General features: G+C 47.1%; 1 protein-coding gene across 1 annotated transcript in view; it reads left to right on the top strand.

Moving 5' to 3' along the window:
• The window catches only part of LOC121556728 (TGF-beta receptor type-2-like), a 79395-nt gene that overhangs the window by 1900 nt on the left and 54864 nt on the right, over positions 1-22631 (top strand). The window contains exons 2-3 of the mRNA XM_041870614.1: positions 13766-13916; positions 14356-14546. Of these exons, the coding sequence (XP_041726548.1) occupies positions 13766-13916; positions 14356-14546 (342 nt within the window). The remainder of the gene's footprint in view (positions 1-13765; positions 13917-14355; positions 14547-22631) is intronic.

The raw sequence follows: 22631 nt of genomic DNA, 5'->3' as shown, positions 1-22631 counted from the left end.
CTCTCCTCCCACGGAAAGGCCTATTTTCAATCTGGAAACCCCACATACTAGAGAACTGTGCGACCCGGCAAGCATCCTATGTTGTGTCACAGACACACACGTGCGCGCACACACACACACACACACACACACACACACACACACACACTGTGCTGATACAAACCAAGCCTTCCTCCTCCACAGTAAGTTGCTCAGAGCTCCTATAATACCAGATCACTCTGTGTGTGTGTGTGTGTGTGTGTGTGTGTGTGTGTGTGTGTGTGTGTGTGTGTGTGTGTGTATGTTTGTTTGTGTGTGTGTGTGCGTGTGTGCGTGCATGTGTGTGTGTAGGAAGTCGTTAAGAGCTCATACAGTACCACATCTCTCTGACATTTAGCTGTCTTAACATCTGGCTGGATTCTGTTGTAGTGGTGTCCTGTTGGTATGTGTTGTCTTGTTAGCTAGTGGTGTCCTGTTGGTATGTGGTGCCCTGTTAGCTAGTACTGTCCTGTTAGCTAGGGGTGTCATGTTGGTATGTGGTGCCCTGTTAGCTAGTGGTGTCCTGTTAGCTAGTTGTGTACTGTTGGTATGTGGTGTCCTGTTAGCTAGTGGTGTCCTGTTAGCTAGTGGTGTCCTGTTAGCTAGTGGTGTCCTGTTGGTATGTGTTCTCTTGTTAGCTAGTGGTGTCCTGTTGGTATGTGGTGTCCTGTTAGATAGTGGTGTCCTGTTGGTATGTGGTGTCCTGTTGGTATGTGGTGTCCTGATAGCTAGTGGTGTCCTGTTGGTATGTGGTGTCCTGTTAGCTAGTGGTGCCCTGTTGGTATGTGGTGTCCTGTTAGCTAGTTGTGTCCTGTTAGCTAGTTGTGTCCTGTTAGGTAGTGGTGTCCTGTTAGCTAGTGGTGTCATGTTAGCTAGTGGTGTCATGTTGGTATGTGGTGTCCTGTTAGCTAATGGTGTCCTGTTGGCTAGTGGTGTCCTGTTAGCTAGTGGTGTCCTGTTAGCGAGTGGTGTCCTGTTGGTATGTGATGTCCTGTTAGCTAGTGTTGTCCTGTTAGCTAGTGGTGTCCTGTTAGGTAGTGGTGTCCTGTTGGTATGTGTTGTCTTGTTAGCTAGTGGTGTCCTGTTGGTATGTGGTGCCCTGTTAACTAGTGGTGTCCTGTTAGCTAGTAGTGTCCTGTTAGCTAGTGGTGTCATGTTGGTATGTGGTGCCCTGTTAGCTAGTGGTGTCCTGTTAGCTAGTTGTGTCCTGTTGGTATGTGGTGTCCTGTTAGCTAGTGGTGTCCTGTTAGCTAGTGGTGTCCTGTTGGTATGTGGTGCCCTGTTAGCCAGTGGTGTCCTGTTAGCTAGTTGTGTCCTGTTGGTATGTGGTGTCCTGTTAGCTAGTGGTGTCCTGTTAGCTAGTGGTGTCCTGTTAGCTAGTGGTGTCCTGTTGGTATGTGTTGTCTTGTTAGCTAGTGGTGTCCTGTTGGTATGTGGTGTCCTGTTAGATAGTGGTGTCCTGTTGGTATGTGGTGTCCTGTTGGTATGTGGTGTCCTGTTTGCTAGTGGTGTCCTATTGGTATGTGGTGTCCTGTTAGCTAGTGGTGTCCTGTTGGTATGTGGTGTCCTGTTAGCTAGTTGTGTCCTGTTAGCTAGTGGTGTCCTGTTGGTATGTGGTGTCCTGTTAGCTAGTGGTGTCCTGTTGGTATGTGGTGTCCTGTTAGCTAGTGGTGTCCTGTTAGTGTCCTGTTAGCTAGTGGTGTCCTTTTAAATAGTGGTGTTCTGTTAGCTAGTGTCCTGATAGATAGTGTTGTCATGTTGGTATGTGGTGTTCTGTTAGCTAGTGGTGTCCTGTTGGTATTACATTTACATTTACATTTTAGTCATTTAGCAGACGCTCTTATCCAGAGCGACTTACAGGAGCAATTAGGGTTAAGTGCCTTGCTCAAGGGCACATTTACGTCATTTAGCAGACGCTCTTATCCAGAGCGACTCACCAATTGGTGCGTTCACCCTATAGCCAGTGGGATAACCACTTTACAAATTTTTTTTTTGGGGGGGGTAGAAGGATTACTTTATCCTATCCCAGGTATTCCTTAAAGAGGTGGGGTTTCAAATGCCTCCGGAAGGTGGTGAGTGACTCCGCTGTCCTGGCGTCGTGAGGGAGCTTGTTCCACCATTGGGGTGCCAGAGCAGCGAACAGTTTTGACTGGGCTGAGCGGGAACTATGCTTCCGCAGAGGAAGGGAGCCAGCAGGCCAGAGGTGGATGAACGCAATGCCCTCGTTTGGGTGTAGGGACTGATCAGAGCCCGAAGGTACAGAGGTGCCGTTCCCCTCACTGCTCCATAGGCAAGCACCATGGTCTTGTAGCGGATGCGAGCTTCAACTGGAAGCCAGTGGAGTGTGCGGAGGAGGGGGTGACGTGAGAGAACTTGGGAAGGTTGAACACCAGACGGGCTGCGGCATTCTGGATGAGTTGTAGGGGTTTAATGGCACAGGCAGGGAGGCCAGCCAACAGCGAGTTGCAGTAGTCCAGACGGGGAGATGACAAGTGCCTGGATTAGGACCTGTGCCGCTTCCTGTGTAAGGCAGGGTCGTACTCTCCGAATGTTGTAGAGCATGAACCTGCAGGAGCGGGTCACCGCCTTGATGTTGGCGGAGAACGACAGGGTGTTGTCCAGGGTCACGCCTAGGCTCTTCGCACTCTGGGAGGAGGACACAGCGGAGTTGTCAACCGTGATGGCGAGATCATGGAACGGGCAGTCCTTCCCCGGGGAGGAAGAGCAGCTCCGTCTTGCCAGGGTTCAGCTTGAGGTGGTGATCCGTCATCCATACTGATATGTCTGCCAGACATGCAGAGATGCGATTCGCCACCTGGTTATCAGAAGGGGGAAAGGAGAAGATTAGTTGTGTATCGTCAGCGTAGCAATGATAGGAGAGGCCATGTGAGGATATGACAGAGCCAAGTGACTTGGTGTATAGGGAGAAAAGGAGAGGGCCTAGAACTGAGCCCTGGGGGACACCAGTGGTGAGAGCACGTGGTGCGGAGACAGCTTCTCGCCACGCCACTTGGTAGGAGCGACCGGTCAGGTAGGACGCAATCCAGGAGTGAGCCGCGCCGGAGATGCCCAGCTCGGAGAGGGTGGAGAGGAGGATCTGATGGTTCACAGTATCAAAGGCAGCAGACAGGTCTAGAAGGACAAGAGCAGAGGAGAGAGAGTTAGCTTTAGCAGTGCGGAGAGCCTCCGTGACACAGAGAAGAGCAGTCTCAGTTGAATGACCAGTCCTGAAACCTGACTGGTTTGGATCAAGAAGGTCATTCTGAGAGAGATAGCAAGAGAGTTGGCTAAAGACGGCACGCTCAATAGTTTTGGAAAGAAAAGAAAGAAGGGATACTGGTCTGTAGTTGTTGACATCAGTGGGATCGAGTGTTGGTTTCTTGAGAAGGGGAGCAACTCTCGCTCTCTTGAAGACGGAAGGGACATGGCCAGCGGTCAAGGATGAGTTGATCAGCGAGGTGAGGTAGGGGAGAAGGTCACCGGAGATGGTCTGGAGAAGAGAGGAGGGGATGGGGTCAAGCGGGCAGGTTGTTGGGCGGCTTGCAGTCACAAGTCGCAGGATTTTATCTGGAGAGAGAGGGGAGAAAGAAGTCAAAGCATAGGGTAGGGCAGTGTGAGTAGGACCAGCAGTGTCATTAGACTTAACAAACGAGGATCGAATGTCGTCAACCTTCTTTTCAAAGTGGTTGACGAAGTCATCCACAGAGAGAGAGGAGGGGGGGGCGGGGGGGGGAGGATTCAGGAGGGAGGAAAATGTGGCAAAGAGCTTCCTAGGGTTAGAGGCAGATGCTTGGAATTTAGAGTGGTAGAAAGTGGCCTTAGCAGTTGTGTCCTGTTAGCTAGTTGTGTCCTGTTAGCTAGTGGTGTCCTGTTAGCTAGTTGTGTCCTGTTGGTATGTGGTGTCCTGTTAGCTAGTGGTGTCCTGATAGCTAGTGGTGTCCTGTTAGCTAGTGGTGTCCTGTTGGTATGTGGTGCCCTGTTAGCCAGTGGTGTCCTGTTAGCTAGTTGTGTCCTGTTGGTATGTGGTGTCCTGTTAGCTAGTGGTGTCCTGTTAGCTAGTGGTGTCATGTTAGCTAGTGGTGTCCTGTTGGTATGTGTTGTCTTGTTAGCTAGTGGTGTCCTGTTGGTATGTGGTGTCCTGTTAGATAGTGGTGTCCTGTTGGTATGTGGTGTTCTGTTGGTATGTGGTGTCCTGATAGCTAGTGGTGTCCTGTTGGTATCTGGTGTCCTGTTAGCTAGTGGTGTCATGTTTGTATTTGGTGTCCTGTTAGCTAGTGGTGTCCTGTTGGCTAGTGGTGTCCTGTTAGCTAGTGGTGTCCTGTTGGTATGTGGTGTCCTGTTAGCTAGTGGTGTCCTGGTGGCTAGTGGTGTCCTGTTAGCTAGTGGTGTCCTGTTGGTATGTGGTGTCCTGTTAGCTAGTGGTGTCCTGTTAGCGAGTGGTGTCCTGTTGGTATGTGAGGTCCTGTTAGCTAGTGTTGTCCTGTTGGTATGTGGTGTCCTGTTGGTATGTGGTGTCCTGATAGCTAGTGGTGTCCTGTTGGTATGTGGTGTCCTGTTAGCTAGTGGTGCCCTGTTGGTATGTGGTGTCCTGTTAGCTAGTTGTGTCATGTTAGCTAGTGGTGTCCTGTTAGCTAGTGGTGTCATGTTAGCGAGTGGTGTCCTGTTGGTATGTGATGTCCTGTTAGCTAGTGTTGTCCTGTTAGCTAGTGGTGTCCTGTTACGTAGTGGTGTCCTGTTGGTATGTGTTGTCTTGTTAGCTAGTGGTGTCATGTTGGTATGTGGTGCCCTGTTAACTAGTGGTGTCCTGTTAGCTAGTAGTGTCCTGTTAGCTAGTGGTGTCATGTTGGTATGTGGTGCCCTGTTAGCTAGTGGTGTCCTGTTAGCTAGTTGTGTCCTGTTGGTATGTGGTGTCCTGTTAGCTAGTGGTGTCCTGTTAGCTAGTGGTGTCCTGTTGGTATGTGGTGCCCTGCTAGCCAGTGGTGTCCTGTTAGCTAGTTGTGTCCTGTTGGTATGTGGTGTCCTGTTAGCTAGTGGTGTCCTGTTAGCTAGTGGTGTCCTGTTAGCTAGTGGTGTCCTGTTGGTATGTGTTGTCTTGTTAGCTAGTGGTGTCCTGTTGGTATGTGGTGTCCTGTTAGATAGTGGTGTCCTGTTAGCTAGTGGTGTCCTGTTAGCTAGTGGTGTCATGTTAGCGAGTGGTGTCCTGTTGGTATGTGATGTCCTGTTAGCTAGTGTTGTCCTGTTAGCTAGTGGTGTCCTGTTACGTAGTGGTGTCCTGTTGGTATGTGTTGTCTTGTTAGCTAGTGGTGTCATGTTGGTATGTGGTGCCCTGTTAACTAGTGGTGTCCTGTTAGCTAGTAGTGTCCTGTTAGCTAGTGGTGTCATGTTGGTATGTGGTGCCCTGTTAGCTAGTGGTGTCCTGTTAGCTAGTTGTGTCCTGTTGGTATGTGGTGTCCTGTTAGCTAGTGGTGTCCTGTTAGCTAGTGGTGTCCTGTTGGTATGTGGTGCCCTGCTAGCCAGTGGTGTCCTGTTAGCTAGTTGTGTCCTGTTGGTATGTGGTGTCCTGTTAGCTAGTGGTGTCCTGTTAGCTAGTGGTGTCCTGTTAGCTAGTGGTGTCCTGTTGGTATGTGTTGTCTTGTTAGCTAGTGGTGTCCTGTTGGTATGTGGTGTCCTGTTAGATAGTGGTGTCCTGTTGGTATGTGGTGTCCTGTTGGTATGTGGTGTCCTGTTAGCTAGTGGTGTCCTATTGGTATGTGGTGTCCTGTTAGCTAGTGGTGTCCTGTTGGTATGTGGTGTCCTGTTAGCTAGTTGTGTCCTGTTAGCTAGTGGTGTCCTGTTGGTATGTGGTGTCCTGTTGGTATGTGGTGTCCTGTTAGCTAGTGGTGTCCTGTTAGCTAGTGGTGTCCTGTTGGTATGTGGTGCCCTGTTAGACAGTGGTGTCCTGTTAGCTAGTTGTGTCCTGTTGGTATGTGGTGTCCTGTTAGCTAGTGGTGTCTTGTTAGCTAGTGGTGTCATGTTAGCTAGTGGTGTCCTGTTGGTATGTGTTGTCTTGTTAGCTAGTGGTGTCCTGTTGGTATGTGGTGTCATGTTAGATAGTGGTGTCCTGTTGGTATGTGGTGTCCTGTTGGTATGTGGTGTCCTGATAGCTAGTGGTGTCCTGTTGGTATGTGGTGTCCTGTTAGCTAGTGGTGTCCTGGTAGTATGTGGTTTCCTGTTAGCTAGTTGTGTCCTGTTGGTATGTGGTGTCCTGTTAGCTAGTGGTGTCATGTTGGTATGTGGTGTCCTGTTAGCTAGTGGTGTCCTTTTGGCTAGTGGTGTCCTGTTAGCTAGTGGTGTCCTGTTGGTATGTGTTGTCTTGTTAGCTAGTTGTGTCATGTTGGTATTTGGTGCCCTGTTAGCTAGTGGTGTCCTGTTAACAAGTAGTGTCCTGTTGGTATGTGGTGTCCTGTTAGCTAGTGGTGTCCTGTTAGCTAGTGGTGTCCTGTTAGCTAGTGGTGTCCTGTTGGTATGTGGTGCCCTGTTAGCCAGTGGTGTCCTGTTAGCTAGTTGTGTCCTGTTGGTATGTGGTGTCCTGTTAGCTAGTGGTGTCCTGTTAGCTAGTGGTGTCCTGTTAGCTAGTGGTGTCCTGTTGGTATGTGTTGTCTTGTTAGCTAGTGGTGTCCTGTTGGTATGTGTTGTCTTGTTAGCTAGTGGTGTCCTGTTGGTATGTGGTGTCCTGTTGGTATGTGGTGTCCTGTTAGCTAGTGGTGTCCTGTTGGCTAGTGGTGTCCTGTTAGCTAATGGTGTCCTGTTAGTGTCCTGTTAGCTAGTGGTGTCCTGTTAGCTAGTGGTGTCCTGTTAGCTAGTGGTGTCCTGTTGGTATGTGTTGTCTTGTTAGCTAGTGGTTTCCTGTTGGTATGTGCTTTCCTGTTGGTATGTGGTGTCCTGTTGGTATGTGGTGTCCTGTTAGTTAGTTGTGTCCTGTTAGCTAGTTGTGTCCTGTTAGCTAGTGGTGTCCTGTTGGTATGTGTTGTCTTGTTAGCTAGTTGTGTCCTGTTGGTATGTGGTGCCCTGTTAGCTAGTGGTGTCATGTTGGTATGTCTGTTAGCCAGTGGTGTCCTGTTAGCTAGTTGTGTCCTGTTGGTATGTGGTGTCCTGTTAGCTAGTGGGGTCCTGTTAGCTAGGTGTGTCATGTTAGCTAGTGGTGTCCTGTTGGTATGTGGTTCCCTAATAGCTAGTGGTGTCCAGTTGGTATATGGTGTCCTGTTGGTATGCGGTGTCCTGTTTGATAGTGGTGTCCTGTTGGTATGTGGTGTCCTGTTAGCTAGCGGTGTCCTGTTAGCTAGTGGTGCCCGGTTAGCTAGTGGTGTCCTGTTAGCTAGTTGCGTCCTTTTAGCTAGTGGTGTCCTGTTAGCTAGTGGTGTCCTGTTAGCTAGTTGTGTCCTGTTAGCTAGTTGTGTCCTGTTAGCTAGTTGTGTCCTGTAAGTTAGTGGAGTCCTGTTAGCTAGTGGTGTCCTGTTAGCTAGTGGTGTCCTGTTGGTATGTGGTGCCCTGTTAGCTATACCCAACAGCTTTATATAGATTTAAAAACAATGTTTGGGGTTGGTTCTCTTTAGTTAACAAAGTTGTAATTAAACATTTCCTAAGTGGTTTTGACTGGTGGTGTTTAAATGTGTTCCAGTGAACACTGTATGTTCTTCTTCTCTTGTGCTGAGCGATTAACTGACATTTAGATTATTTTTTTAACTTATTTGAATTCCATTCTGTTCGTTTTTTTTTCTGTGAGTCAATTTGCATTTTCTCTAGGGATAAATCAGATCGAGCCTGATCTGTGCGATGTAGTAGGGAGCTGTAGTTTCCAACAGGCCAATATTCTACATACTTTAGTGCAGAAAACATGGTATTTAACTGCAATGACCATAATCAATTACCATTTGTTTAAGCTGTTTTCTAGTGACATTTATTTGGATACATCCATAACAATGAGCTAATGATGCATGATTTCACCTGGCATAGAACATGTGCTCTCTCATCCGGACACTGTTGTTCAGAGGAGCTAGCCAACAACACAGCTAACACATTCACTTCAAACTGAAACTGGAAAGACAGCAAAATAGCTGCATTTCATTTTACCTGTTTTCTATTGACATTAATTTGTATATATCCATAAACATGATGCTAATTAATGATTTCGACTGGCTGAGAAAAGCTGCCTGCCTGTTTGTCTCGTCCCAACTCCCGACCCCTACACGTTCATTACTATGGGACAGCTGGAGATTGAATTTCAATATCGAAACAATGTTGCAAATATCAGAGAGACAGACAGCAAGGTTTATACAAATCTCCGCTATTGAAAACCAATTGCTAGTCTCAAAGAAATGGGAGATAATGTCTGGATGCTTTTTACAGTGGAGATCAAGTTTATAAAGTGCCTGACTGGGTTAAAGAGACAGTGGATTGCACAATGAGATGGAACAGAGTAAATAGGCATTTTAACGTCATAGATTTAGCAGGTGGTATCTTGTGGAATAGACACCGGCTGGAATGCAGTTTTACCCAATCAGTGTCCAGGATTAGACCCACCTGTTGTATAACAACTGTTGTTATACACTGGGCTGCATGGACACCTGACCTCATAGACCTGCTGTCAGTGCTTTTATTTAGTTTTAAGGGACTACAGATTGGTCAGGCTTACTCTGTAATGGCCTTTTGAGAGGGAGGGAGGGATGTGAATATGAGCCCATGTTTACAGTAACCTCTCGCGGCCTCTACTCTGAGTGGAGAGAGAGAGAGAGAGAGAGAGAGAGAGAGAGAGAGAGATCTGAGAGGGAGGGAGAAGAGAGAGGGAGAGAGAGAGCAACAGATATATGCAGTGCGAGAGAGAGAGAAGAGAGAGAGAGCTCCCAAACATCTATTTATGGAGTAGATGAGGAGAAGAGAGAAGGGGTCAGGGATCCTCCAAGTGGCTGCTGGGTATTTGTTTATTTGACCATATTAGTCTTGTCTTCTCCTCGTGGTGGCCGGCCACACTCTTAGAAAAAAAGGTGCTATTTAGGACCTAAAACGGTTATTTGGCTGTCCCCATAGGAGAACCCTTTGAAGAACCCTTTGTGGTTACAGAGAAGTTTCTACATGGAACCCAAAAGAGTTCTACATGAAACCAAAAAGGGTTCTACCTGGAACCAAAAAGGGTTCTCCTATGGGGACAGCCGAAGAATCCTTTTGGAACCCTTTTTTCCTAAGAGTGCAGAGGTCATCCCCTCATTGCTCGCCTCACTGAGTCCTCACGCCTGGACAGGGGTTTAGAGGGGAGTCAGAGGGGGAGGGAGAGACAGGGGGGCGACAGAGGTGGAGAAATCTTCCCCCTCCATCTCCTCCTCCTAAAATATATTTAGGAATGGATGGATATCGGTGTGTCACCTCACTGAGCCCTTACGCCTGGACAGAGGTTTAGAGAGAGAGTTAGAGGGGCGAAACAGAGAGGGGAGTTGAAGAGGGAGATAACTTTCAGGAGGGGAAAGAGAGCAGTGGAGGAGGAGAGTTAGAGGGGGAGACGGGGGAATCGGAGGGGCAGAGATATCTTTTAGTAGATAAAGGGGAGCGGTTAGTCCCCCGCTGGGTAAGTTATGTGGTGCTAATGTTCCTGAGCGGCTCCAGCCTGGTGTCCCTGCTAGTTTAGGTGACATCAAGGAGGACGTTACTCCTCTCCTCTCCAGCCTGGTGTCCCTGCTAGTTTAGGTGACATCCAGGAGGACGTGACTCCTCTCCTCTCCAGCCTGGTGTCCCTGCTAGTTTAGGTGACATCCAGGAGGACGTGACTCCTCTCCTCTCCAGCCTGGTGTCCCTGCTAGTTTAGGTGACATCCAGGAGGACGTGACTCCTCTCCTCTCCAGCCTGGTGTCCCTGCTAGTTTAGGTGACATCCAGGAGGACGTGACTCCTCTCCTCTCCAGCCTGGTGTCCCTGCTAGTTTAGGTGACATCCAGGAGGACGTGACTCCTCTCCTCTCCAGCCTGGTGTCCCTGTGTATTTAGGTGACAGCCAGGAGGACATGACTCCTCTCCTCTCCAGCCTGGTGTCCCTGTGTATTTAGGTGACAGCCAGGAAGTATGTGACTGTTCCCCTAACCCCTGCTGTGGGTCTCTGTGGTGTGGTATATTCGCTATCTGCCTGGTGGGGTTGTCAAATGCCTGCTGATCTACTGCAGAAGTAATGAAAATTGTTATATGTTGTACATTGTGCAAATCAATAAGGATGTCCTCGGGTCTCTGTGATGTGGTAAAGTGACTGTGGCAGAGGCAGTCTGCCTAGTGGGGTTGTCACATGTGTCTTGAAGAAGACGCTGTGGCATTGCAGTACAGTAGAAGTCACATGACTCTTGATGTAGACACTGTGGCATTGCAGTACAGTAAAGGTCACATGACTCTTGATGTAGACACTGTGGCATTGCAGTACAGTAAAGGTCACATGACTCTTGATGTAGACGCTGTGGCATTGAGGTACAGTAGAAGTCACATGACTCTTGATGTAGACGCTGTGGCATTGAGGTACAGTAGAAGTCACATTACTCTTGATGTAGACGCTGTGGCATTGAGGTACAGTAGAAGTCACATGACTCTTGATGTAGACGCTGTGGCATTGCAGTACAGTAGAAGTCACATGACTCTTGATGTAGACGCTGTGGCATTGCAGTACAGTAGAAGTCACATGACTCTTGATGTAGACGCTGTGGCATTGCAGTACAGTAGAAGTCACATGACTCTTGATGTAGACGCTGTGGCATTGCAGTACAGTAGAAGTCTTTGCTAGTGTATAATGTGCATCCCATCACATGCCTCTTGATGCAGGAATGTATTATTGTATATTGTGAAGCTCAAAGAGGATGTTTTGATTTCTGGTGTGGGAGGAAACATGACAGGAAGGACGTGTTTCATCTCCATTGTTTTCTTTACTGCCGTTTCTATCCATGTCTCTAAAACACTGTTCACTACTACTACAGTATGTTCCCTCACACAGACACTTCTAGCTTCCGCTCTACCTGACTGCTTCACACAGACAGTACTAGCTTCCCCTCTACCTGACTGCCTCACACAGACACTTCTAGCTTCCTCTCTACCTGACTGCCTCACACACAGTACTAGCTTCCTCTCTACCTGACTGATTCACATAGACAGTACTAGCTTCCTCTCTACCTGACTGCTTCACATAGACAGTACTAGCTTCCTCTCTACCTGACTGCTTCACACAGACAGTACTAGCTTCCTCTCTACCTGACTGCTTCACACAGACAGTACTAGCTTCCTCTCTACTTGACTGCTTCACACAGAAAGTGTTAACTTCCTCTCTACCTGACTGCTTCACACAGACAGTACTAGCTTCCTCTCTACTTGACTGCTTCACCCAGACAGTACTAGCTTCCTCTCTACCTGACTGCTTCACACAGACAGTACTAGCTTCCTCTCTACCTGACTGCTTCACACAGACAGTACTAGCTTCCTCTCTACCTGACTGCCACATCCAGCTGTCAAGCTGACAAACTCATAAATAGTTCAGTTGATATACTTTTTGGCAGCCTTGGCTGTTGATACAGCACTCACAGTGTCAGTAACAAATAATTACACACACTCCTTTCTCTTTCCAAGGTTTTTCAGTGGGCCAGCTGAACTGTGCCAGACAGAAGCAGGCTGGCTAGGGTGCTTATCAGGAGAGACACACGAGCAGGGAGGGAGGACAGGCTGCCACCAGACCATGCACGAGCGTCAACACACACTGAAACGCACAAACGCACACTGAAACATTCTCCCTCTTGCACATTGCACAAAACCACAAGCTCTTTCTCTCACACACATACTGCCCAAGGAGACAGTTCAGAAAGGCCCAATCAGAACAGAGGGCGGTCCTATGAAAGGAGTACCAGAAGTGTTTGAGCAGCTGCAGTCATGACCCACATACCACATGGATGATCCTGTGCTCTGTACCTTCTAGACAGGATAGCTGTGTAGGTTACAAAAGGAAACCACACTTGCCATTTACCGATATAATCCCACCAATATACAACATTGGTGCAACAATTATGGACAGTTCAGCCCCTCAGTGCTCTGCCTCAGACATTCACTTTCAGCCACCCTTTAGTGTCTAAATGACAGTATTTAGCTGGCTCAGGCTCAGGGTGTACTACGCTCAATGGTGCAGTTAGACTGTAAACAATGTGTCTCAGAGTTAAATGAGGTCTGCTTCCTGTGAAGTGAATAACCTGGAGTATGGAGTGGTGATCAGATAACACACACAGACACACACGCACACACACACACACACACACACACACACACACACACACACACACACACACACACACACTGGAGTCATGAAAGACAACCCATGGTTGCAGTCATATGAAGGGGAACTCAGGCATGCTAAAACACTCATTGGACAGACTCTTTGGTCTAGTGCCCAAAAAACAAAATGTTCTATAGATATTTTGTCTCTATCGATGTACAGATATGAGGCAGACTGACTGACTGTTCTTTGTCTCTATCGATGTAAAGATATGAGGCAGACTGACTGACTGTTCTTTGTGTCTATCGATGTACAGATATGAGGCAGACTGACTGTTCTTTGTGTCTATCGATGTACAGATATGAGGCAGACTGACTGTTCTTTGTGTCTATTGATGTACAGATATGAGGCAGACTGACTGACTATTCTTTGTGTCTATCGATGTACAGATAGGAGGCAGACTGACTGGCTGTTCTTTGTGTCTATCGATGTACAGATATGAGGCAGACTGACTGTTCTTTGTGTCTATCGATGTACAGATAGGAGGCAGACTGACTGGCTGTTCTTTGTGTCTATCAATGTACAGATAGGAGGCAGAATGACTGTTCTTTGTGTCTATATCGATGTACAGATATGAGATGACTGACTGACTGTTCTTTGACTTGTTTTGTCTGTGTGAGTGACTTTCATACCTCTTCACTGGTGCTGAGTGAAGGGCTCCTTTACCACAAAGGACGGCTCAGTGGTTCCATGGCTTAAGTTAGCATGCAGTCAGTCAGTCAGGAAGTTACAGTCAGACAGATCAGAAGTTTGTCAGGACAAGGCAGGCCTCAACAGGTCAGGGAGCACAGATAGAGATCAGCTTAAGAGAAAGAGATGCTAGATCAGACTGATCCTGTGTTGCTCAGTTGGTAGAGCATGGTACTTGCAATGCCAGGGTTGTGGGTTAGATTCCCAAGGGGAACCAGTATGAAAATGTATGCCCTCACTACTGTAAGTTGCTCTGGATAAGAGCATCTACTAAAATGTGAAAATGATTACATTGCTAGCATGCAGTTCACCCCCGTGATTGAGGGGTTTACTGTTCATTTACGTCATTTAGCAGACGCTCTTATCCAGAGCGACTTACAACTTGGTGCATTCACCTTATAGCCAGTGGGATAACCACTTTACAATAATTTTTTTTTTTTTTTTTTTTTTTAATTTGAGGGGGGTGGGGTAAGGGGGGGTAGAAGGCTTACTTTATCCTATCCCAGGTATTCCTTAAAGAGGTGGGGTTTCAAGTGTCTCCGGAAGGTGGTGAGTGACTCCGCTGTCCTGGCGTCGTGAGGGAGCTTGTTCCACCATTGGGGTGCCAGAGCAGCGAACAGTTTTAACTGGGCAGCGAACAGTTTTGACGTTCAACACGTGTTTTTGTGAAAAGTGATATAGTTACATAATATTAATTGATTGATTGAATGACAGCATATTGAATTTGATTCATTATGTTTCTCCAGATGGGATGTTCCCGCCGTCCTTCAGTCTGAAGAAGTTGTGTAAGTTCTGTGATGTGGAGTCTTCATCCTGCAATGGGACAGGAAGCTGCCTCTCTAACTGTTCCATCACCGCTATCTGTCCCCAGGAGGAGGAGGTCTGCATCGCCATCTGGTAGGGTTACAGTGGAGAGGGGGGAGGGGGAGGGGGGGTCAGTGTGTGTCTCCATCTCTCTGTCAGAGTGTCTTACGATCTTTCTGTCTGTGTGTGTCTCCATCTCTCTGTCTGTGTGTGTCTCCATCTCTCTGTCTGTGTGTGTCTCCATCTCTCTGTCTGTGTGTGTCTCCATCTCTCTGTCTGTGTGTGTCTCCATCTCTCTGTCTGTGTGTGTCTCCATCTCTCTGTCTGTGTGTCTCCATCTCTCTGTATGTGTGTGTCTCTATCTCTCTGTCTGTGTGTCTCCATCTTTCTGTCTGTGTGTGTCTCAATCTCTCTGTCTGTGTGTGTCTCCATCTCTCTGTCTGTGTCTGTGCATGTTCCTGTGTCTGTCTGTCTGTCTGTCTGTCTGTCTGTCTGTCTGTCTGTCTGTCTGACACTCTCTCCATATCTCCAGGAGGAAGAATGAAGGTAACTACAGCATTGAGACTCTGTGTCATGACCCCTCCAAGCCTCTGTACGGTGTTGAACTGGATGACTACAACAGTTCTATGTGTGCCATGAAGGAGAAGAAGAGCTCTGGAGGACCATTCTTTATCTGCTCCTGTACTGAAGAGGAGTGTAATGATAACCTGTCCTTCACTCCCAGTGAGTACCTTACACATACTGTATCAATCAATTCATTTACTCAAGTTATTCTATTGCATTTAATCATTCACCCGTTAACTTATCAATCCATTAAATCATCCAATCGGATCATTTACATAGCTGACAATTACAGCTGAAACATTGGCTAACACTTTAAGAAACCAGAGAGTAACAGTGTCATAGGCACTGGTTTAGAAACTTTACAGGAGGAAACAGCAATTCTCTTTATAGTTATACTGTAAGGGTTTCTACTTTCTCCCACCACTGAAAGGGAGAGTTGATGTACATTTTAGTCATTTAGCAGATGCTCTTATCCAGAGCGACTTACAGAAGCAATTTGGGTTAAGTGCCTTGCTCAAGGGCACATCGGCAGTACTGTAGGATAGAACAGGCTGTTGTATTAGTTTCAGAGTGGAGATGATATGGGACAGTGATCCTCTCCTTCCTTGCTACAGGAAGACCTACTACACTGTCTACTGTGTTAGAGATTGAGAGCCTTCCTGCTCCAGAGGAAACTACCTCAGCCCTGTGAGAGGTAGAGGTTGAGGTAGACAGTGTAGAATAGTGTGGGGCCTTGCTACCTCAGCCCTGTGAGAGGTAGAGGTTGAGGTAAACAGTGTAGAATAGTGTGGGGCCTTGCTACCTCAGCCCTGTGAGAGGTAGAGGTTGAGGTAGACAGTGTAGAATAGTGTGGGGCCTTGCTACCTCAGCCCTGTGAGAGGTAGAGGTTGAGGTAGACAGTGTAGTGTGGTGTGGGGCATGTGGGGCCGTGCAGGAGATCTCAGACATGTGGTTTCCTGTCTGTCTTTAACTCAAAGCAGAAACATCTCAGCCGCATGCTGTTGCACAGACTGTATAGACTTATAGAGAGAGAGAGGAGAGGGGGAGAGAGAAGTAGAGAGAGGGAGAGAGAGAGATTTTGAGAGGAGAGGAGAGGAGAGGAGAGGAGAGGAGAGGAGAGGAGAGGAGAGGAGAGGAGAGGAGAGGAGAGGAGAGGAGAGGAGAGGAGAGGAGAGGAGAGGAGAGGAGAGGAGAGGAGAGAAGGAAAGAAAGAGGGAGAGAACAAGATAGAGGGAGAGAACGAGAGAGAGAGAGAGAGAGAGAGAGAGAGAGAGAGAGAGAGAGAGAGAGAGAGAGAGAGAAAACTATACATACCTCGGCCTAAACATCAGCGCCACAGGTAACTTCCACAAAGCTGTGAACGATCTGAGAGACAAGGCAAGAAGGGCCTTCTATGCCATCAAAAGGAACATAAAATTTGATATACCAATTAGGATCTGGCTAAAAATACTTGAATCAGTTATAGAACCCATTGCCCTTTATGGTTCTGAGGTCTGGGGTCCGCTCACCAACCAAGAATTCACAAAATGGGACAAACACCAAATTGAGACTCTGCATGCAGAATTCTGCAAAAACATCCTCCATGTACAACATAAAACACCAAATAATGCATGCAGAGCAGAATTAGGCCAATACCCGCTAATTATCAAAATCCAGAAAAGAGCCGTTAAATTCTATAACCACTTAAAAGGAAGCGATTCCCAAACCTTCCATAACAAAGCTATCACCTACAGAGAGATGAACTTGGATAAGAGTCCCCTAAGTAAGCTTGTCCTGGGGCTCTGTTCACAAACACAAACAGACCCCACACAGCCCCAGGACAACAACAACAACAACAACAACACAATTAGACCCAACCAAATCATGAGAAAACAAAAAGAGAATTACTTGACACATTGGAAAGAACAAACAAAAAAACAGAGCAAACTAGAATGCTATTTGGCCCTAAACAGAGAGTACACAGTGGCAGAATACCTGACCACTGTGACTGACCCAAACTTAAGGAAAGCTTTGACTATGTACAGACTCAGTGAGCATAGCCTTGCTATTGAGAAAGGCCGCCGTAGGCAGACCTGGCTCTCAAGAGAAGACAGGCTATGTGCACACTGCCCACAAAATGAGGTGGAAACTGAGCTGCACTTCCTAACCTCCTGCCAAATGTATGACCATATTAGAGACACATATTTCCGTCGGATTACAGCGATCCACAAAGAATTCGAAAACAAATCAAATTTTGATAAACTCCCTTATCTACTGGGTGAAAAACCACAGTGTGCCATCACAGCTGCAAGATTTGTGACCTGTTGCCACAAGAAAAGGGCACCCAGTGAAGAACAAACACCATTGTAAATACAACCCATATTTATGTTTATTTATTTTCCCATTTGTACTTTAACTATTTGCACATTGTTACAACACTGTATATATACATAATATGACATTTGAAATGTCTTTATTCTTTTGAAACTTCTGAGTGTAATGTTTACTGTTAATATTTATTGTTTATTTCACTTTTGTTTACTATCTACTTCACTTGCTTTGGCAATGTTAACACACGTTTCCCATGCCAATAAAGCCCTTAAATTGAAATTGAGAGAGAGAGAGAGAGAGAGAGAGAGACAGAAAGGGGGACAGAGAGAGAGAGAGAGAGAGAGAGAGAGAGAGAGTTTGAGTTTTAAATAATCTTTATTGGGTCTGGGAGCCCACCACACAAATACTCATACAAAACCGTATTTACACATCAATTAAAAACACAACTCCAATTCCTCCTCCACAGTAACTGAACACAACAGCCTCTGAATACCCCATATACTCATAAACAGATCAATATTGTTGACAAGTTTATAATAGGCAAACTCAACCCTTAGTCTTGCTGCCAACATTCCCTCCAGCATTCCCACCACATCCACAGACCCCTGTCCCCGAATACTGTTCTTTCGGGTCTTCCATATGGCTAATTTTGCTGCCCCTAACACAAAATTAAGCAACACAACTACACCTTTCTGACTAAACCTGTACTTTGGCCCAAATATATACAGTTGGGAAGAGAAAACCTCTCCCAGAGCTGAGAACCAATTAGTGATCAGGTCAATCATCCCGACCAACCTGGGACACTGTAAAAACAGATGTGCCAGAGTTTCAGACTGAGCACAGAATGGACACCCCTCCCCAACAGTAGGATCCAGGTGTACCAGATACATGTTGGTGGCTATGGCTCCATGTATTATCCTCCATTGGAGGTCAGCTGTCCTCTTATCAATAGGCAGTTTGTATAATGTTCGCCAACAGCCTTTTGGGGAGGCACCTGGACCAAGCACACCCGCCCACCTCGTCGATTTTACCCCTTCCAGGGAAGAGGCATGGGACACCTTTACACATATTCTGTACATGGCCTTCTTTCCCACCTCCTTGAACTCCCCCAGCTCCGGGATATCGAAGGAAAGCAGCATCCCCACGTCCTCCTCGAATGCCTCCGCCGCAGCACTAACAATCAGTGCAGGGAACACATAATCCAGACCCTCCTTCCACCGATCAGAATTGGAAGTGTCAGTCACATACTGCAGATGAAGTACTGGCAAGGAATCACAGACCTCAGCGACGACCTTCCTCAGTAGGCGAGACGATCGGATCCCGCTCTTTCTCCCAGCTCCTCCAACGACCTATTCCTGTTCCACATCAGATGACCCAGCTTAGTACACCCCACGCCTAACAGGCATGAACGTAGGCTAGCTGAACCCAGAACACGGGACTGGATGGCAGTGTTGTGAAAAAGAGGCTCTTCAAAAAGCCACATCCCTGGTGGCGTGCAGGCCTTACGGGACTTGACCAGAACTCTCCAAGCCTGCATAACAGACTCATAAAATGGAGTCAGGCAAGGCTACTCACCCCCCTCCAGCTTTAAGAGGAAAAGGTGCTTGTCTAAGCCCAAACAGCCCGCTCTCCTCATCAATGCGTAGGCTGTGTCAACCCAGCTAGAACCGTCACTGTACAACAGTCTCTGGGCTGCTTGAAGCCGGAAAGCCATGATCCTGGAAGAAATGTCCACCAGGCCTTGCCCACCCTCGTGCAGTGGCAGGTACAGGGCTGAAGCTTTAATCCAATGTTGTCCAGACCAGAAGAAGTTGACAAGGGTCCTCTGAAGCTCTTGTATCAGACCCTTTGGTGGCTGTAAAATCATTAGTCTGTGCCACAGGGTAGAGGCAGCTAGGTTATTAGCTGCCAGTACCCTTCCCCTATAAGACAGCTGGGGCAGCACCCACTTCCATCTTAACAGTCTGGCACACACTTTCTCCACTACACCCTCCCAGTTCTTTTTCTGAAAGACATCGGAGCCTAGAAAAACCCCCAAAGTCTTCATCCCATCTCTGCCCCACTGAAGCCCCCCTGGTAACCGTGGAGCGGACCCCATCTGAAGCTGGCCTGCCCACAGCGCTTCACTCTTTCCCCAATTGACTCTAGCTGAGGAGGCCCCCTCATACACCTTTAAAGCGTCTGAGAGAACCTTAACATCCTCACCTCCTGTAATAAAAACGGTCACGTCATCTGCATACGCAGACAGTGTTATCGTGGGACCCTTCATTACACCTGGCACAGAGAAACCAGTAAGCTTCGCTCTTAAAAAACAAAGCATTGGTTCAATCGCCAGACTGTATAACTGCCCTGAAATTGGGCATCCCTGCCTGATGCCCCTTTGGACAGGGATGGGACAACTCAAACCACCCCCCACCTTCACCATACACGAGGCCCCAGCATACAGTAAATTCATCCAAGACAAAAAAACATCCCCAAACCCAAAGGCTTTCATTGTTTTAAACAAGTACTGGTGGTCCACACGATCAAAAGCCTTCTCCTGATCCAAAGAAAGTAAACCCACATTTACATCAGACAGTTTACAAATGTCCAAAACATCTCTTATTAGAAACAAGTTGTCAACAATAGAGCGATCAGGTACACAGTAGGACTGGTCCTTGTGGACCAACAATCCCAGATACTCTTTCAACCTGTTTGAGAGACATTTAGAAACAATTTTATATTCTGCACACAGCAAAGCAACAGGTCTCCAATTTTTTATGAGAGCCAAATCCCCCTTTTTTGGCAACAGTGAAAGTACCGCACGTTGACAAGATACAGGAAGAGAGCCCTCATTAAAAGATTCACACACCACTTCATAAAAATCCTCCCCAATAGACCCCCAAAAGTGCTTATAAAACTCAGATGGTAAACCATCAATGCCAGGGGCTCGGCCTGTTGAGAGCTGCATAACTGCTGTGGACAGCTCTTGCAGTGTAATGTCAGAGTCCAATGCGACTCTTTGCTCAGGTCCCAATTGAGGAAGACCGTGTAACAACTGTTCAGTACACAGAGAGTCACAATCCTCCGCCTTATAGAGGGCAGAATAGAAATCCACGGCATGTTGACGCATTTCACTGTCATCCGTGGTCACCTTCCCATCAGGGAGACGAAGGCAGACCATCTGTTTACGTTGCAATGTCGACTGTCCTAGGTTAAAAAAATAAGCACTAGGAGCATCCATATCCTTGAGGGAAGCGAAACGAGACCTAATCAAGGCACCCTTCACTCTTTCATGCAGAAACGACCTCAATTCATGTTTCTTGTCCTGTAAGTTCATGACTAGTCCGGGGTCATTCTGAGTGAGCAACTTCAATTCAATAGATTTAATGTTCTGTTCAAGGGCCCTGATAGTCTCTTTAACTTCAATTCGAGACAGAGCAGTATACTGTTGACAAAATAATCGTATTTGGGCCTTCCCAACCTCCCACCATTGTCTCAAGGACTCAAAATTCCCTTTTGTAACCCTCAATTTTTCCCCAAAACAACAAAAACCTTTCACAAAACATGACATCATGTAACAATTTAACATTAAAATACCAATAAGATGATGACCTTCGTGGACAGGACAAGTGAATATCAACAGTGACAATATGGTGATCAGAGAAACCCACAGGAGTAATGTCACACCTTCCAACCCTACTACAGTATTGCTCAGATACATACAACCTGTCTAACCTTGCTGCACTGACATGACCTTCATTAACTTTTAGCCATGTGTACTGCCTAACTTTTGCATTCCTTACTCTCCACACATCAGAAAGCTCAAACTCAGTTAATAGACCAGACAGACAAATTGCTGACCGCAGGTGAGGTTCTTCAGCGGTGCGATCAACAGTAAAATCCACTGTACAGTTCCAGTCCCCCTAAAACCATACACCCCCTCTTGGTCACACTGTCTTAAGGTTTCCCTTTATTTTATCAAAACCAACAATACGCTCTGTACCCTCATTAGGAGCATAAACATTCAAAAAAAAAAAAAAAAAAACATAACATCCACCTTGACCAATAAAACCCGACCCTTGACAATCTCTGTTGTAGATACCACAGTCACCCCTAAGCCTGAAGAAAACAAGATTGCCACCCCAGCACTGAAATTAGTACCATGACTGAGTATATGCTGCCCCTCCCACCACATACCCCAGTCAGCCTCATTTTCCTCATCACTATGTGTCTCCTGTAGGAAAACTACATTAAGCCTTTTCTGTTTTATTACTTCTAATACCCAAGCCCTCTTATTCCTGTCCCTTCCTCCATTAATATTGAGAGAACCTACCCTTAGTACCTCCATATAGAAAAGAAAAAGGAAAAGCAGAAGATACCACAGAGAAACCAGACAAAGAGAATAGAACACCCTATGAGGCATAATCATCATCATTATTTAAATTTTCTCTTAACCTGACCACGTTTCCCACCACCTTTTGCTGCTGCAACAGCAGTAACAAATTTCCTCAAAAGCGAAACCGCTTCTTCTCACTCAACTGGTCTAACCCCACCGTCTTCTGTAACATCACAGCTGACCTCACAAACTTGTCAACATCAAAATAATCTGCCAATTTGACGGATTTCCCAAAAGTCTGATCCAGAAACCCATTTACCTCCTCTAGATCGTAAATTGAGTCCTCACCAGCTGATATCGTATCAAGAGATATCCATATCCTTCTCCTGATCCTCCTCAACTGAGGCCACAGACCACTGACTCCCCTCTACCACATCTCTTTCAACACTCCCCACTTGCACCCCATCACTCGTACCAGGCATCTCCTCCACTACCTGGGAGACTAGCCCCACCTGAACCCCATTACTCGTAGTGGGCATCTCCTCCACTACCTGGGAGACTAGACCCACCTGAACCCCATTACTCGTAGTGGGCATCTCCTCCACTACCTGGGAGACTAGCCCCACCTGAACCCCATTACTCGTAGTGGGCATCTCCTCCACTACCTGGGAGACTAGCCCCCCCTGTACCCCAGCACTCATAGTGGGCATCTCCTCCACTACCTGGGAGACTAGCCCCCCCCTGTACCCCCAGCACTCATAGTGGGCATCTCCTCCACTACCTGGGAGATGAGCTCCACATGAACCCTCTCCTGTAACCCATTACTTGTAGTGGGCATCTCCTCCACTACCTGGGAGATTAGCTCCACATGTACCCCCTCCTGTACCACAGCACTCGTAGTAGGCACCTCCTCACCAGTCTGAGGAAATGGCCCTTCAGATCCATCCTTACCTTCTACAACAATTTTTTCCTGCTGCATAACATTTCCCTCTGGTACAAGTTGCACCTCTGTGCCCTCAACACGGACAACTTGTTCCTCAGCAACAGATGCGTGTGGCTGCTCTACCACTGTCAGCCCACCTCTTCCTACATCCAGTGGGCCCAGGCGTTACGAGGACCACCTGCGCCCCCTCCCTCTGCCTTCTCCCTTTTCGGGCCAAGCATGTCGCCATGACCAACATCCCCACACTCAAAAACACAGTTGACTACCCGTACTAGCATAAGCCATATACAGTCTATTGTCATACTTGACTTTAAACGATAACTCCAAAGTCTGCTCCGGTGAGTCCAAAAACATAAACACCTGTCGCCGAAACGACATTACCTGTTTCAACGCCGGGTGTTTGCAACCCAATGGGACAACCTTAATTGAACTTGCAAACTTCCCAAAGCGCAATAACTCGCGCTCCAATAGCTCATTTGGAATGAACGGCGGTACATTTGAAATCGTTACCCTTGTTGACGGAGAAAAAAGCGGCGTAACTTGAAAAAACATTCCTTTAAGAAGTATGCCATGCTCAACCATACGATCAACAAGGTGCTCTTCTTTAAGAAATACCACCACCGCTTTATTCATCCGTGACGCATAAGCAACATTCTCATATCCTACCTTCTCT

Source organism: Coregonus clupeaformis, unplaced genomic scaffold, assembly GCF_020615455.1.
Source record: "Coregonus clupeaformis isolate EN_2021a unplaced genomic scaffold, ASM2061545v1 scaf1143, whole genome shotgun sequence".
Classification (NCBI taxonomy): Eukaryota; Metazoa; Chordata; class Actinopteri; order Salmoniformes; family Salmonidae; genus Coregonus; species Coregonus clupeaformis.
The sequence above is the reverse complement of the archived record's forward strand: the minus strand, read 5'-3'. Positions and strand labels throughout refer to the sequence as shown.